This window comes from Euphorbia lathyris, chromosome 5 (assembly GCF_963576675.1).
Source record: "Euphorbia lathyris chromosome 5, ddEupLath1.1, whole genome shotgun sequence".
In the NCBI taxonomy this organism is placed as follows: Eukaryota; Viridiplantae; Streptophyta; class Magnoliopsida; order Malpighiales; family Euphorbiaceae; genus Euphorbia; species Euphorbia lathyris.
Genome location: NC_088914.1, coordinates 48,590,405 through 48,604,104, shown reverse-complemented (window position 1 = coordinate 48,604,104; position 13,700 = coordinate 48,590,405). Strand labels below are relative to the sequence as shown.

The 13,700-nt window shown below is 34.1% G+C and overlaps 1 protein-coding gene across 2 annotated transcripts; it reads left to right on the top strand.

Annotated features, from left to right (window-relative positions):
- The first annotated feature begins 878 nt into the window (after nucleotides 1-878).
- On the top strand, nucleotides 879-13,082 carry LOC136229606 (uncharacterized). Of its 2 annotated transcripts, XM_066018498.1 has the most exons (10): nucleotides 882-1,557; nucleotides 4,449-4,546; nucleotides 4,631-4,676; nucleotides 6,838-6,920; nucleotides 7,028-7,092; nucleotides 9,551-9,612; nucleotides 10,659-10,718; nucleotides 11,268-11,300; nucleotides 12,657-12,722; nucleotides 12,803-13,082. In XM_066018498.1, the coding sequence occupies exons 1-10, from the start codon at nucleotides 1,114-1,116 to the stop codon at nucleotides 12,845-12,847; spliced, it is 1,002 nt and encodes a 333-aa protein (XP_065874570.1). In that variant the 5' UTR covers nucleotides 882-1,113; the 3' UTR covers nucleotides 12,848-13,082. The 2 variants fall into 2 exon arrangements, with proteins under 2 accessions (XP_065874571.1, XP_065874570.1); XM_066018499.1 differs by lacking the exons at nucleotides 4,449-4,546; nucleotides 4,631-4,676 and having other exon boundaries at nucleotides 879-1,557.
- The last annotated feature ends 618 nt before the right edge of the window (nucleotides 13,083-13,700 follow it).

Below are 13,700 nucleotides of genomic sequence, written 5' to 3'. Positions count from 1 at the left end.
CCTGTGAGACGCCGTTGTGTTCGGCCGGGGGCACTCCGATGCTAAAATCATTAATGTTCTTGAAAGAATAAACTATAATCACAAGTAGGATTTTTGGAAAGTGTGTAAGTGTACCTTTTGACATCGTACCACTGAGGTATTTATATAGGTTTGAGTGATAACTGTAATAACTTGCCTTTGATGTCTTTTAATGCAAAATAATACCTTTTCAATGTATTTTAACTCTGATTATAACCTCTGAGCTTTTTACGGTCTTTAAGGTATCATTAATGCTAGTTTAATGATAGTGAGCCTCGTCGTATACATGCTCAGTTTACCATAAGGGCGAATTGCCATGTGGGGCGGATTCCATATTCTTATTCTAGGCGGATCTCGGGATGGACCCGTGATACGACACCGTATTTCCAGTTGTATGCTTCTAGATGGATCTCGGGATGGACCTATGGTACGACACCGTATTTCCAGCTGTATGCTTCTAGGCGGATCTCGAGATAGATCCATGGTACGACACCGTATTTCCAGCTGCACGCCATATATGCCAAGGAGGCGGGTCCTATCATGTCTTTTCTCCTTTCAGGTCCTTCTCTTAGGGGAATATTCTCAGCCCGATCCTTCATGTTTTATGGCGGATGTTATCACATAGATATTAACCTATTTGAGGAGTTATCTATTTCAAATAAGTAAATTGAAAAATTAGTTGTAACATTTTGAATTTAAAATTCAATGGTCAATTGTAGTTTTTGGACAATTTGGACACTAAAAATATATTATGCCTAAAAGAAACTAAAAAAATCAGTGGGATGGTCTCGAATCCATTAAGCTAGATCTCATATTTTAGTCACAATACATACAAAATATTTTAATTGGAAAATGATACAAGGATGTCTGAACAGTCGCCGAGCAAAAAAAAAAAAAAAAAAATCAGACGAAGTATCTAAATTTTATTTTTCCAAAAATCAGTTGAACGGGTACTATTTTGAGAAAATTTGGCGGTGCGACAGTAGGTAGAGAGGTTGCAAGTAGTGTATGTGTAATCCTGAAAGAGGAGTCGCAGCAGCCATTAAAGAGCTAAGTCTGAGTTTCAGTTTCAGTTTCATTAGAATTAATTAATTAATGGCTCTCTCCACTTCCCAACTTAGTAAATCCTCTTCCTTCCCTTTTTCCAAATCACATTTTCAAACAAATCAATTTCTTATCCTTCCCTCCTCAATCTCAATCCCAAACCCTAGAACTAGCTCCCTGCTACTCCCTATTTGCCTTGCTACCAGGTCTCAGACTGGACCAGTCAATAAGCATTCTTCTTCTCAATCCTCTTCCTCTGCCGGTAATACTAGTAAGAAGAAGAAGAAGAAGACCAAAAGCAGCACTTCTAATTTGAGGGATGTCGAAATTCTAAAAGATGGCGATGTTCACGTGGATGATTTTTCTGATTCCAATTCCAGTTCTAGCTCATTGTCTTATCATCCCACTACGCCACTTCCAAATCCCCCTGCAGGATTCGTTGTGGATGGAACTGGAAGAGTTCTCATGGCTTCTCAGAAACGACTTGCTACTATTGTCAGTCTTTCCTCAATTGATTTTCTATTGATAGTTTCTTCTTTAAATTTGAGCAATGTCTTTGTATTTTGATATTTAACTTCAAGTTCTCAACTCTTGGAACTTGCGAGTGCATGGGGATTAAAGGGTGTGCATGGTGCTTGATGTTTTAAGAATTGCGAATGCTAGGAATATCAATTATCCTTTGTTATTTGATTTGTAGTTGAGGTTAATTGGGGGAAGAAATCTAGATTGGGAATGGATGCAATGATTACTTCACTATCTCTTATGGTAGGAAGAGTATAACAGATTGGAATTCATTCTAATAGCTTCTGTGCATTATGCCAACAAATTTAAAGTTAGCAACTAAGCAAGACAAAACACATATTAACATATGCAAGTAAAGAGTGCTGTAATTTGGTTCTAGTCATTGCATATTGCATGGAGTTTTAGAGAGTGAGACACCATTATTAAGATTTTCACCCAATTGATATTTTGTGCTGGTTGACATGGTTCAGGTGAAACCCTGCTATTCTTTGCTAGGTTTTACTGCAAGTTGGGGTAGCAGAAAATACACTATATCCATTGAATTCCAAGTTGAGTAATACTAAAAGGGAACATGTGGTTTAAGCAACATGCGGGGAAGTAAGAGAGAGAGAGAGAGAGAGAGAGAGAGTTTGGGGGTGGGGGGGCTGAGATAAATGAAGTAAATGTTTCACAATTGAGTGGGTGGAGTTTGTAGAATTGCAATTGCTAGCAGGTTAAAAGCACATATTTTTTTTTTCCATCATTAAATAGAGACTGAGTTTGAAGGGATTCACATGGATAAAATTTTGCTATTTAGTTTTGGTAGTGAACGTTGAGTTCTTGTGAGAACGGTTGCATTTATAAGAGAGTGAGGGAGAAATAAGGGTGAGAAGATGGATAAAGGGGCGGCCCGGTGCACTACGCGTCCCCGCTGAGCGAGGGTTCGGGGAGGGGTCCCACCACAAGGGTGTACTGGGAGCAAGCCTTCCCCTACCAATTTATGCGGAAATATTTTAGGTGAATGTTTTAGAGTTGAATCAAAGAATAAGTTCAGATATAGAATGAGAATATTATGAACCTGTAAAATTTGCAAGTTCTTTTGTGTAATACCAAAGCAAACACGTACCTAATAAAAAAGTAAATTGATAAATACTTCTTCAAACAACCCCCAATAATGTGCTTGTTCATATAACTCTTGGTTACAAGATCCTTTTGTTATACTCTCTCATCTCTCAAATACTATTGTAGGTCATACTGATAATAGTCTATAGGCGATGATGTCAAATTGGGCATTTTCATATTGTGTATGATAAATGGTGACTCTCCTTATTTATTTATTTATTCATTTCTTTCTTATTCTACAGTGAAGCAAAATTTCATTTAACCAAAACAAACAATTACAACACAGAAAACCAGGTCCTACTTAGGACCAAATACACCAATTGCAGCAGCAAAAGCAGTTCTTCTAAGCTTTGGCTATAAAAGTCTTACCTCGTGCTTTTCTACACCCAATTCACAATTTGATGCCATGATTCCTGTGCTAAACCTTTGTTGCAACGACTAGAAATCACAGACCAAACCTGATTGGTGACTGGACAAGCAAAAATAAGTGCTCAATTGATTCATCCTCAACATTGCAAAGCACATGTGTCTTGTCATGTCAGCAACAATCTTCATCTTAAACATTCGAGTTCTGATAGCAAGTCTCTTATGCATAGGCAGCTACAGAATAGACTAAATCTGGGAATATATTGTTGACTCCAAACAGTCTTCTTCCGGCTAGCTCTATCGGATATCTGTTTCACAATTCATTCCAAGCTGCAGACAGAATATACTTCCCTGACTTGTGCCTTCCCCATCTAATACAGTGCTGCACATTATCATTAATTCTAAGTTGCCTAAACTTATTCCACAGTCCACACACAATCAGTAAGCTCATCCAAAGGATTTGCTAGATTCCAATGGTCATCACTCCAAACATCAGCCACTTTTGCCAATTTACTCACATCTGTGTCTTCAATGTCAACAGAGGGGAACAGGTCCATCAAATTGTGACCATTAACCCCAGGATCATACGGGAAGGAAAACTCCTTACCATTCCTAGTTTATACTCAAATGTCCCTTTATCGTCAGTTGTCAAACTCACCAGATTCCTCCAACACCAACTAGCCTCAAAAGGGTTAGTGATTTTCGAGAAACTAAGTTTTTAGCTTATTCTTAGTAACTCAATGGCCCCATAAAGTCTGTTTCTGTTAACAATAAGCATTCGTTTTCTTTTTTGTTGGATGGTTAATTTATTGTCATTTTATCCGAACTTGTTTTACAATTTTTTGGAGTTCATGGGGATTATTTTTTATTAGTAATGAGGAGTCTTAATTTTTGGAAGTTTGTCATTGTAGGATTTAAATTTAAGGGATTTTGAATGTTTATGGTGATTTACTGTCTGGTCAGACAATAATAATCAAGTTCTTCTATTCAGATAAAGTTTTGTCTTCATAGTCTGTACATATACGTTGTAATCTTAATGTGATTTATATTTATGTTACAGTGGCATCTTTTTCTAATATTTGGTGTGTTATTTGAGCCTTTGCAATATTAGTTGCTTCCTTTTATCTGATTTTATTTATGGAAGATTACTCATCCTTCCATTTTTTTTATTTCCAAATCAAAATGAGAAAAGCGCTTTGCGAAGATTCTCCCGATGTCATTGTTTTTTCGTTGAAGTAAGGGTTATTGATTGATAAATTGGATCTCAAACGTCTGCTGACTATTTATCTGAACGCCGCCTTAAAAAAGAAGCTTTTTCGTAATATAGATTAACCACAACTTTATAGTTCTTTTTCTTCAATCATATAAATTCAAAAATCCTAAAGAAGTATTGACAGGTCGACTCCTCCAATAATTGTCAATTAGAGTGCATCATAAGAAGAGTGTTTAGAAGTTCGCAAGGGGCTGAGTGCATGCTGGTGTGTCCAGTAGATACGTAAGCTATGCAGCTCTATGTCGTTTGTGATATTTCAATTGATTTTAGATTTTCTTTTCCAATATCTGATATTCATTTCTGCAGGCCTGTACAGATACTAAAGAGCACAAATATTGATGGGTGGTCAGCTGTATGTTACTATGACCTTCATTGTTACAACAATTCCTAGTATATATATATATATATATATTACGTCTGCCATTTTCAAATTTTCTGTTGCATTTATCTCCATCACGTCTTTCCTGCTGTTGACTGTGAATCTAGATTCTGAATATGAAGTTCTGCTTTCATTCTTCTGTTACAATTCCTCGTGTCTAAGCGTGATGATTTTCTGTTAGATCCTTTATTTTATTTGATTGGATAAAAATCCAAAATTGGTATTTTTTTTCCCTATGTTTGCATGGATTGGTAGTTCAGAAGTTGAGGGGAATTAAGGAGAAAACGTGGGGCTTGTGTAGTTGCAGAAAATAAGGCTGGTTTTCCACAAAAATGTTTCTATTTAAAGTTGGAACTTGTTTTTATTTGTAAAAGAATTCCAAATAGAAATTAGAAAAGAAATTTCTTTGTTTCCAATTTGATTCTAAAATTTAGAAAACATATTTTAGACGTGTACTATGTGGAAAACAGGAAGCCATTTCAGGGCTTAACTTTTACAGCATTTTGTTGCTGGATCAAAACCCAACAACAATATTTCCATATATATATATGTATATATTTCAAGGTATGATTAGTTTTAATCCATTAATATTTTTATTTTGAGATAATTAACAAAAAACATATTTTTTTTTTTTTTTGTCAAAATTACGACTATGGTTGTCGCCATTAGCAAATCGAGGATTTTCCGTTAATACTATAAAAAATGATGACGTGACAAGGGCAATTTTATCCAAATTTTTTTTCTCCCTTTTGACTTTTTCAAACATCAGATATTTTTTTTTTTCTCTCTTCTTCCTTTTTCCTTTTTTTTTTTTTTATTTTTCTCCTAAGGAATTCAAGGAGTTCCACTGGAATTCCAGAAATCTGGAATTCTCAAAAGAATTCCAGATTTCTGGAATTTAGGATAAGAAGAATTCTGACTTTTCGGACTTTTGAAAAGTCAAAAAGGGGGATTTTTTTTTTGGAAAAATTGTCCTTTGCCATGTCATCATTTTTTACGGTGTTAGCCGAAAATACTTGATTTGTGAAAGGCGACAACCAAAGTCCTGCTTTTGACAAAAAAAAAAAAAAAAACCCCATAGGGCGTCATTTGTAAATCAGTGTAACCACATGGTTATTTTTTTTAGAATTATCCCTTTCATTTTTTCTGTTATGATATATTAGTATTTTTGTTATCTTATTATTTCTATAATATATTAATTGTTTGATAAATATATTCAAGTAGCATATGTGTATGCACATGTTACAGTTTTGTCTCTCTCCTATGGTCCTTTGGAGCTAAATATTAGTTAGTTTTCAAAATTTTGATATAGGAAGGTAGATGTAGTAACGGTGAAATTGGTCACAGTTTGTTGTGGTTGATAAAGTTCGGATATAAAAACTTTCGGTATTGTAGCCTTTCCTGTTTTGTTTATTAATCATTGAAGAAAATTTGTAAATAGGCCTAATACATTAGCTCCCTGAACTTGTCCACAAAAGTAGATTGGCTCCCTGAATTTTGTTAGTGTCTCACCAGCTCCCTAAACTTTCTTATTTCGTATCACCAGCTCCCTAAACTTGTCCATAAGAATAGATTAGCTCCCCCCACACTTTGCAAGTGTCTCACCAGCTCCCTAAACTTGCTTATTTCGTATCACCAGCTTTCTAAACTTGTCCATAAGAATAGATTAGCTCCCCCCACACTTTGCAAGTGTCTTACCAGCTCCCTAAACTTGCTTACCATAATGCTAACTCTCGATCCTCATCCATCCGATCTCTCAAACCTGCAACACTAATTCTTATAATAGGTTGAAAGGTTGGAGAAGAGAAAAAATTACCTCTCGAATAGATGAAGATGTACTTTTAGAATTTAGGTTTAATAAGTTTTTATATTTAGTTGTTACGGAATAAGCAAGTTTGGGGAGCTGGTGATACACTTGCAAAGTTCAGAGAGCTAATCTATTTTTATGGACAAGTTTAGGGAGCTGTAATACGAAATAAGCAAGTTTAGGGAGCTGGTCAGATACTAACAAAGTTTTGTAAATATTTCTTCTCTATATGGAATTACCTTTTCTTTCTCCTTTTGTTATTTTCACCCCTGTTCTCCCTAGTAAACTCTTACTCAACCTTGTCATCTATGTCCTTCTACATTTTAGGTCAGTGATGAAGAAGTTGAATCAATTCTTCCAGCTGCTGCATATGCTCTGGCCAAGATACATATGCACCTAGTGCATAGCGGGTACAACATTGAAATTTTGTCTGTAACATTTAAAATAATCTTAAATTCACCTAATACGTTAATTTGACATAATACTGTTCATTTTTAAATTTTTGGTTGCTCATCAGATTCTGTTACACAGCAAGAGGAGGATTTTGTTACTCTGAAGATGACATATTTGACTTCCGCACAGGTAGTTGTCTTTCTATAATTATGCTACAAATTTTTACTCTTATTGTTTCTTGCAGAAATAACAGTTAGATATTTTCATTTTTCAAGGAAAGTTAGGAAAAGGAGTCAACAGGTTTTTTTAATTATGTACAATAGAATCATTTGGATATCATGGCCAATTGACCTCCTCTATCTTGCTACAGACTTTTTCGCCTCGTCTCTCCTCTCCACTTTCCTTTGTCTTCTTGAATCAGGCTGACAAGCCACTTTAAGATGGAATTTTTTTTACATTGCAATGTCTTCCATTTCCTTGTTTCTAAAAGCAAAATAAAAAAAGATGATGTATGACCATCTACCACATCAGTTGCACGTGATTTTATATCCCTGTCCTGAAACAGACTGTATCAAAGTGACTGATTGCACCTAATTCTCTGTATGTCTCGGTACGTGGCACGTCTATTACCTCCTATTTGTATACAACATGCTATACAAGGGAACTGTATTTATGTTGATTAACCTATGATTACAATTCTGTAACATGTATGAATTTGTTTGTTTACATGCCTTCTGTGAACATTTTTCCTTTGTTTACTAATATTATTTATCTAAGTTCAGGACCTCATATTTTTATTTATCAGCCCATTTTGTATTTTAGTCTCTTTCTATTTCCTCCTAGTTCATTGGATTATTTCGAAAGCACTTGGTACCCCTAGCATTATTTTATAAGAATAGGGATGCCATATATATATGTATGTATATGTATATGTATAATTTTCCCATATGTTCCTGTTTATTTACTTTAGCTCCTCTCTTTCGTCTTAATTTCTGCAACCCAAACTGCCACTATCCAGCATCCACATGGGCTGTTGTTATCATTGTTGCCATCCCTGACTTGTGCACCTGCCCCTTTTCTCTTGCAAAATCTCTCTGTTAACTCATCTCTATTTTATTTTATTTTAACTAATGAACTTCTCCTAGAATAGTAGTTTCCGTTGCAAAATGAAATTCACACTCTTTCTTCATGAATGAGTTTGGTGATTGAGCTTGATTATCACTAGCATTTGTTTGTCTACAGGTTTGCTTTTGATTCATTCTTCATTGTTATTGTTAATTTCTAAATAATATAGTTATGTTACTGTTTTGATTGTTATAGTTACTGAACTAAAGAGTATATCTGAAAAAATCAGGAAAATTTGATCATAGAATAGAACCCTTTGGCTTTGCATAATTGGTAGCAAAAATCTTGTGTTTGAATTGAATGTTGTGCCTGGGTGTCTTCCTTGCATAAGTTATAAAAAGTTAATAAGTATTGGAACTTTTTATTTTTGTATGCGAGTTTCATAACTTAAGCCGTATCAGTGCCAACCAAATTGTTAACTGAGTATAAAGTATATGAATCTATTACATTTGGGAAAATATATTAATTAATGCTTTATTATTGTTATCTCATTGCTTGATGTTTGGCTATTTTCTTTCTAATCTGTCATTTCTTTTGTTGGTATGTTTGGTTGTGAATTGTTGTTTAACAAACAACTTCTTTGTTTTAAGGTTTTTTAAAGGAAGGTAAGGTAAGTGTATAGAAATTACTTGTTTGTTTTGAGGTGTAAGTCATTTGGGCACGGGTGCGATGCGACAGTAAGTAAAGAGTAGGGTAAGATAAGGTAGGTGGTGGGTTGATTTGGGTGATTTTACTTGCATCCGATTTGGTGGGATCCATTGTAGGAATATTTCTTTTCCTATATTACCCTCAACTTTATAAATTTATTTCCAACACTATTTTATTATAAGGATATAAGAGTAATTTTATATACAATTTTACCTTATTTTACCAACGTTGTTGTCGTGTGACCAAAGGTCACGGGTTCGAGTCTTAGGAGCGGCCTCTTGCCAAATAAATTGGCAAGGGAAGGCTTGCCCCAGTACATCCTTGTGGTGGGACCCCTCCCCGGACCCTCAGTGGGGACGCGTAGTGCACCGGGCCGCCCTTTTTACCTTATTTTACCCTCAAATCAAATACAATTTGCATTGTTAGAACATCACTTACCTTACCTTGTTTCCAAATACAACGAGGTATTTCATAGACCAGTACCATACTTTTCTTAATTTACCTTACCTTACCATACTTTAATGACACTCCATCCAAACAAAGTGTAAGAGTGCATGCAATGTCTGCTAAAATTTCTCTTTATGGACGGGGGACGATTTTTCCCTGTTAGTGAGGGAGGGATGGAAGGGGGTTTCCCGTGAAGGGCAGGATTGGGGATGGTGAAGGCCTCCCTGTCACCGCCCTGTCCTGGGGACCTGCTCCTATTGGCATGTCTACATAAGAATGTGGTTTAAATTTGATTATTTTCATAAAATCTAATGTGACAACTTCTGATAAGATTCTTAACTAATTTGATTAATTCATGAAATCCAATGTGGAGCTGTCACTTCTTGAGATGATTCTTAACTAACTTAGTGTCTCTAAAATATTGCAGATGATGGTCAAGACATAGAAGGCTTGCCAACTGAAGGAGTAGAAATTACATGCTTCCATCTGGTAGTGTGATAGCTCTCAAAGAATATAGACTTGTTACCTAACTAGAATTTTTAATTTTTTTATAATTATTAATTCAAATGTAGTAATTAATCCTAATTATTAAATTGTTATTATTAACATTGAAAATTTTAATTGAAACTCTTGGATTTTGGGCATGCTTTCTTCTGTCTGTTGACTCTGTTCAGAAAAGTATTTTTATGTTTACCAGGCTCTGAGGCCAATGGTAGGTACCAGTCAAAGCTAATTACAATTGTGTTAGAAAATTGGGTTTCTCTTAGGATGAGAATAAACCACATAGTTTGGAATACAATTTCTTCTTCCAAGGACTTGAATACATGGAGTTTAACATACTACTCCTTAATTGAAGACTGTACTTGCTAAAAGGAGGACAAACCTGACTCTTACCTAGTAGTTAGCATGATGCAGCAAATACCGGAACAGAAAATGGTCGTACTTTTTCAGCAAGTACAGTCTTCAGTTTAGTAGTTGTAGTAGTTAAATCTATATATTGAAGTTGAATTTTTTTAAATAGTGCATATGTATTAACCAAACCAAGGAAGACTTGTCTTTCAGTAAAAAATGCACAAAACAAGGCAAACCTGTTCAGTGCCTTGCATTAATTGTTGCTGGTTTTCTTATGCTATCAATTCAAGTCAACTATGTATCAAATAGTGATGAACAGTGAAGAGATGGAGAGAGAAATTTTTTAAGTGCAATTTTTATACTATTCTACTATTTAACTAGTTGACCAAAAAGCATGGAAAAGAAGAAACCTTTCTTCAGCTACATAGTTGTCGACTCTTACAGTCAAAACATTCTGAAAAATGATTAAATAGAATATTGTTTTTTTATCATTTGAAGTTGTATTATAATTCTGTAAGGTGCATTGCTTTATTCAATACAGAGCTTGCATCTGCAGCAAATGTTTTTTTTTTTTTTTTTTTTTTTTGTGCTATTGTTACTTTAATTATTGTAATGATCTGGTGAACGATCCTAATTTTAGAATGAATGAACTGTGCTTCATCCTTTCTGTTTATTTTATGCAGGATGGTGCACATTACATGATTTATACACCTTCTGATCCACTTCTGTTTGTTGTTGTTAAGGTAATTTGTTAAATATTCTGCTGTTCTATAGTTAGAACTAAAGTTTCTTCTTTCAAATATATGTTTATATTTTGATCAGTTGATTTTTTCTTTATTGTTCTATTTCAGAACTCAGAAGTATATTATGTTTATGTAATCTTCAAGAGAATTAGAAAATGTTCAATTAGTTATAGATCCATAAGATAGCTAAGAATTTAACCAAAACACATTTTGGGACCCATGAAATATGTGAGTTTGGTCTATCGAGTTTCTCAAGTTTAATTTGGTAATAGTTGGATCCGTGAACATTTCCTTTAGATTCCCGTTAAGGACCTCTGTGTCAGAATCTCTCGGAGCAGGTTAAACAAGTCATGAAAAGAACCCTAACCTGACCCTGATTTCATTAACCCTGACATTTCTTTTTACTCTCTTTCTTTCATTAATCTTTGATTTGTTCCTGTTAATAGTAAAAGTTGTTTTCTATGAAAACTGAATAATTTGAGCAAGAGAGTTGTTGAAAGCTTATCATCTTTTTAAAACAGACTTACAGTGTGTATATTCATTGTGCAGGATCAAAATGGACAGTTGCAAATAGCTGATGATGTAAGCAATATTCGACTTTGTCACTATACGGATAAATGCTGATAAAAGAGTCAATTTGGTCCTTCAACTTGGCTTGTAGATCAATTTGCCTCAAAATGACTCTGGTATCAATTTAGTCTATAACTTGAATTTTTTTTTGTGAAACTAGTTCAGAAGTGACACGTGTTCATGATTTTTTATAAATGTCAATTTCTTATGCTAAAATGTGTCATTTTGAACTAATTTGACAAAATGATACCCAAGTTCATTGCGAGTCCAATTGATACCATGAGCCAAGTTGAAGGGTGAATGACCCTTTGTTAGAATAAATATACACAACAATTTCTTCTACAGCTACTTGACTGCATGTGAAACTTGCCTGAGGGAATTTCCAGTATTAGGAAATGATATAGGAATAGCACCTTCCTAATTTATGAAATGTGGGGATCACATTGCAGAAAACAACTGTGATTGGAATGGAAAATCCAGACAAGTTAGAGTTCTTTTGGGACACTAATATTGCTTTGGAAGGCAAAGAATGAAAAAGTAACCTAGTAAAGTAGGATGTTTGGTTGTTGAAATGCTTTGCTTTCCAGTTGAGTTCTTTTGGGACACTAATATTGCTTTCATTCTTGAATTTCTGATTGCTGCTTGCTAGTTATGCTCTATAGTGGTGGTAATAACTGCATTGTGAGCACAAGGGAATAGGAATCTCTGATTGTGTTTGTTTTTCTATCATTATTGAGACACAAAACTTCTTGAGAGAGTAATTGCATTAGGATCTCCATTGTGAACTTACTGGCTGAGCAATTATGTTGAAATTTGATGTTGGTTAGAAAAACCTGTTTATGCCCTTGAACCCTTAAAACGCTCGACTTCATAGATTTTGACGTGAAACTTTTAGATACTTGAACGTTGAATTGAAGGGGTATGTTACAAAGGGTTAGATACAATTTTACCAATGTTTTTGGGAAGTCATATTAACTCTCTCTTTCTTTTTTTTCAACTTGGCCCTCAAAGGTTTGTCTTAGCTAAGATTTGCCCTTTTTCAAGGGATTCTGTGGGCAATTTCTGCCAGAGTTGGGTTTCTTGGTATTTCAAAAGGGGTGAAATTGAGCTAGCGAAAAAATGTTGAAGGTGATATTTGAAAAAAAAATGTTAGGGGTTAATTTGATTTTCCGCAAAAGGATTGGGGATAAAATTGTATCTTAACCTTTGAATTGAATGTCATAATTACCTAAAACAAAAAACCAAGCATAGTGGCACTGAGATCTAAAAGGGTAAATTATGTATTGCATAAACAGCCAGAAAAGTTGTTAATATGTTGACATAAATTGTGGTTGGTTAAGGTCATAAGTAATTTTGTTGCGGAAACAGGATCTATTGGAGGACCCTGCAATCATAAGTGCTATAGATGAGGAGACTGAATTTAATGCCTTGGTGGTAAGTAACTTGTAATTGGTCATAGCAGCAATTTCTTTCTAACTTTGATTCATTGATTTTTCTTTTATGACTTCGTATAGGAGGAAGAGGCAGCTCTTCTAGAATCATTGATGAGTGAAAGTTGATCAGAATGTTTGTTTGAACTTAGCAGAGTGAGTATTCCACACGCTTGCCTTATGATTGTTAGGAAGTAGTTCACTCCTGCAAAAGAGCATGTAAAATTTGGAATGCTAATTTGTTGTTTCTGTATATATGGTTGGTGAAATTTATTGGATCTTCATCATTCATTTTGGAATTATAGCTTTTGCTAGGAATGGTCAGTCTAATAGCAATAACATATAATGCGTTAGTTTCTTTTTACTTTTCTCCAGTCTAAAAGCAATTACAGATAATGCATTAGTTTCTTCTTCTTCTTCTTCCTCCATTTTTTTGGAAGATTCATTTTACTGATTATCTAAGATTCAGGTAATATATCTTTTGATGTGTGAATCTAAGTTCTCTGTAAATATATCTTTTGTGTATAATAGTTTTTTATTTATTTTTTAATTTCGCTTAGCTATTGGCCGGTCAACTTCTTTTGTGAGATTTTGGTTCGGTTTTCATTTTTCTGTTCACCCCTAGCTTTTGGTGCTCTTGGTTGGTTACTGTGTGATCTTAGTTTCACTTAGCCAATGCTATATAATAGCAGGAGAGTGACATTTTATCTGTTAATAGCCATATGACTAAGTTTGTTCTTTGTTACTTAATTTTTCAGTTCAGTAATTTATCATTATTTATTATAATTATAATTATTTATATAATTTGTTATTATTTATTATAATTTATATATAATTTATAATTTAATATTAATTATATATAATTCATCACTATTTATTATAATTATTTATATTTATACATATTTTATATATTATTTACAATTTAGCATTCTTTATATATAATTCATCATTATTTATTATACTTATAATTATTTATATATAC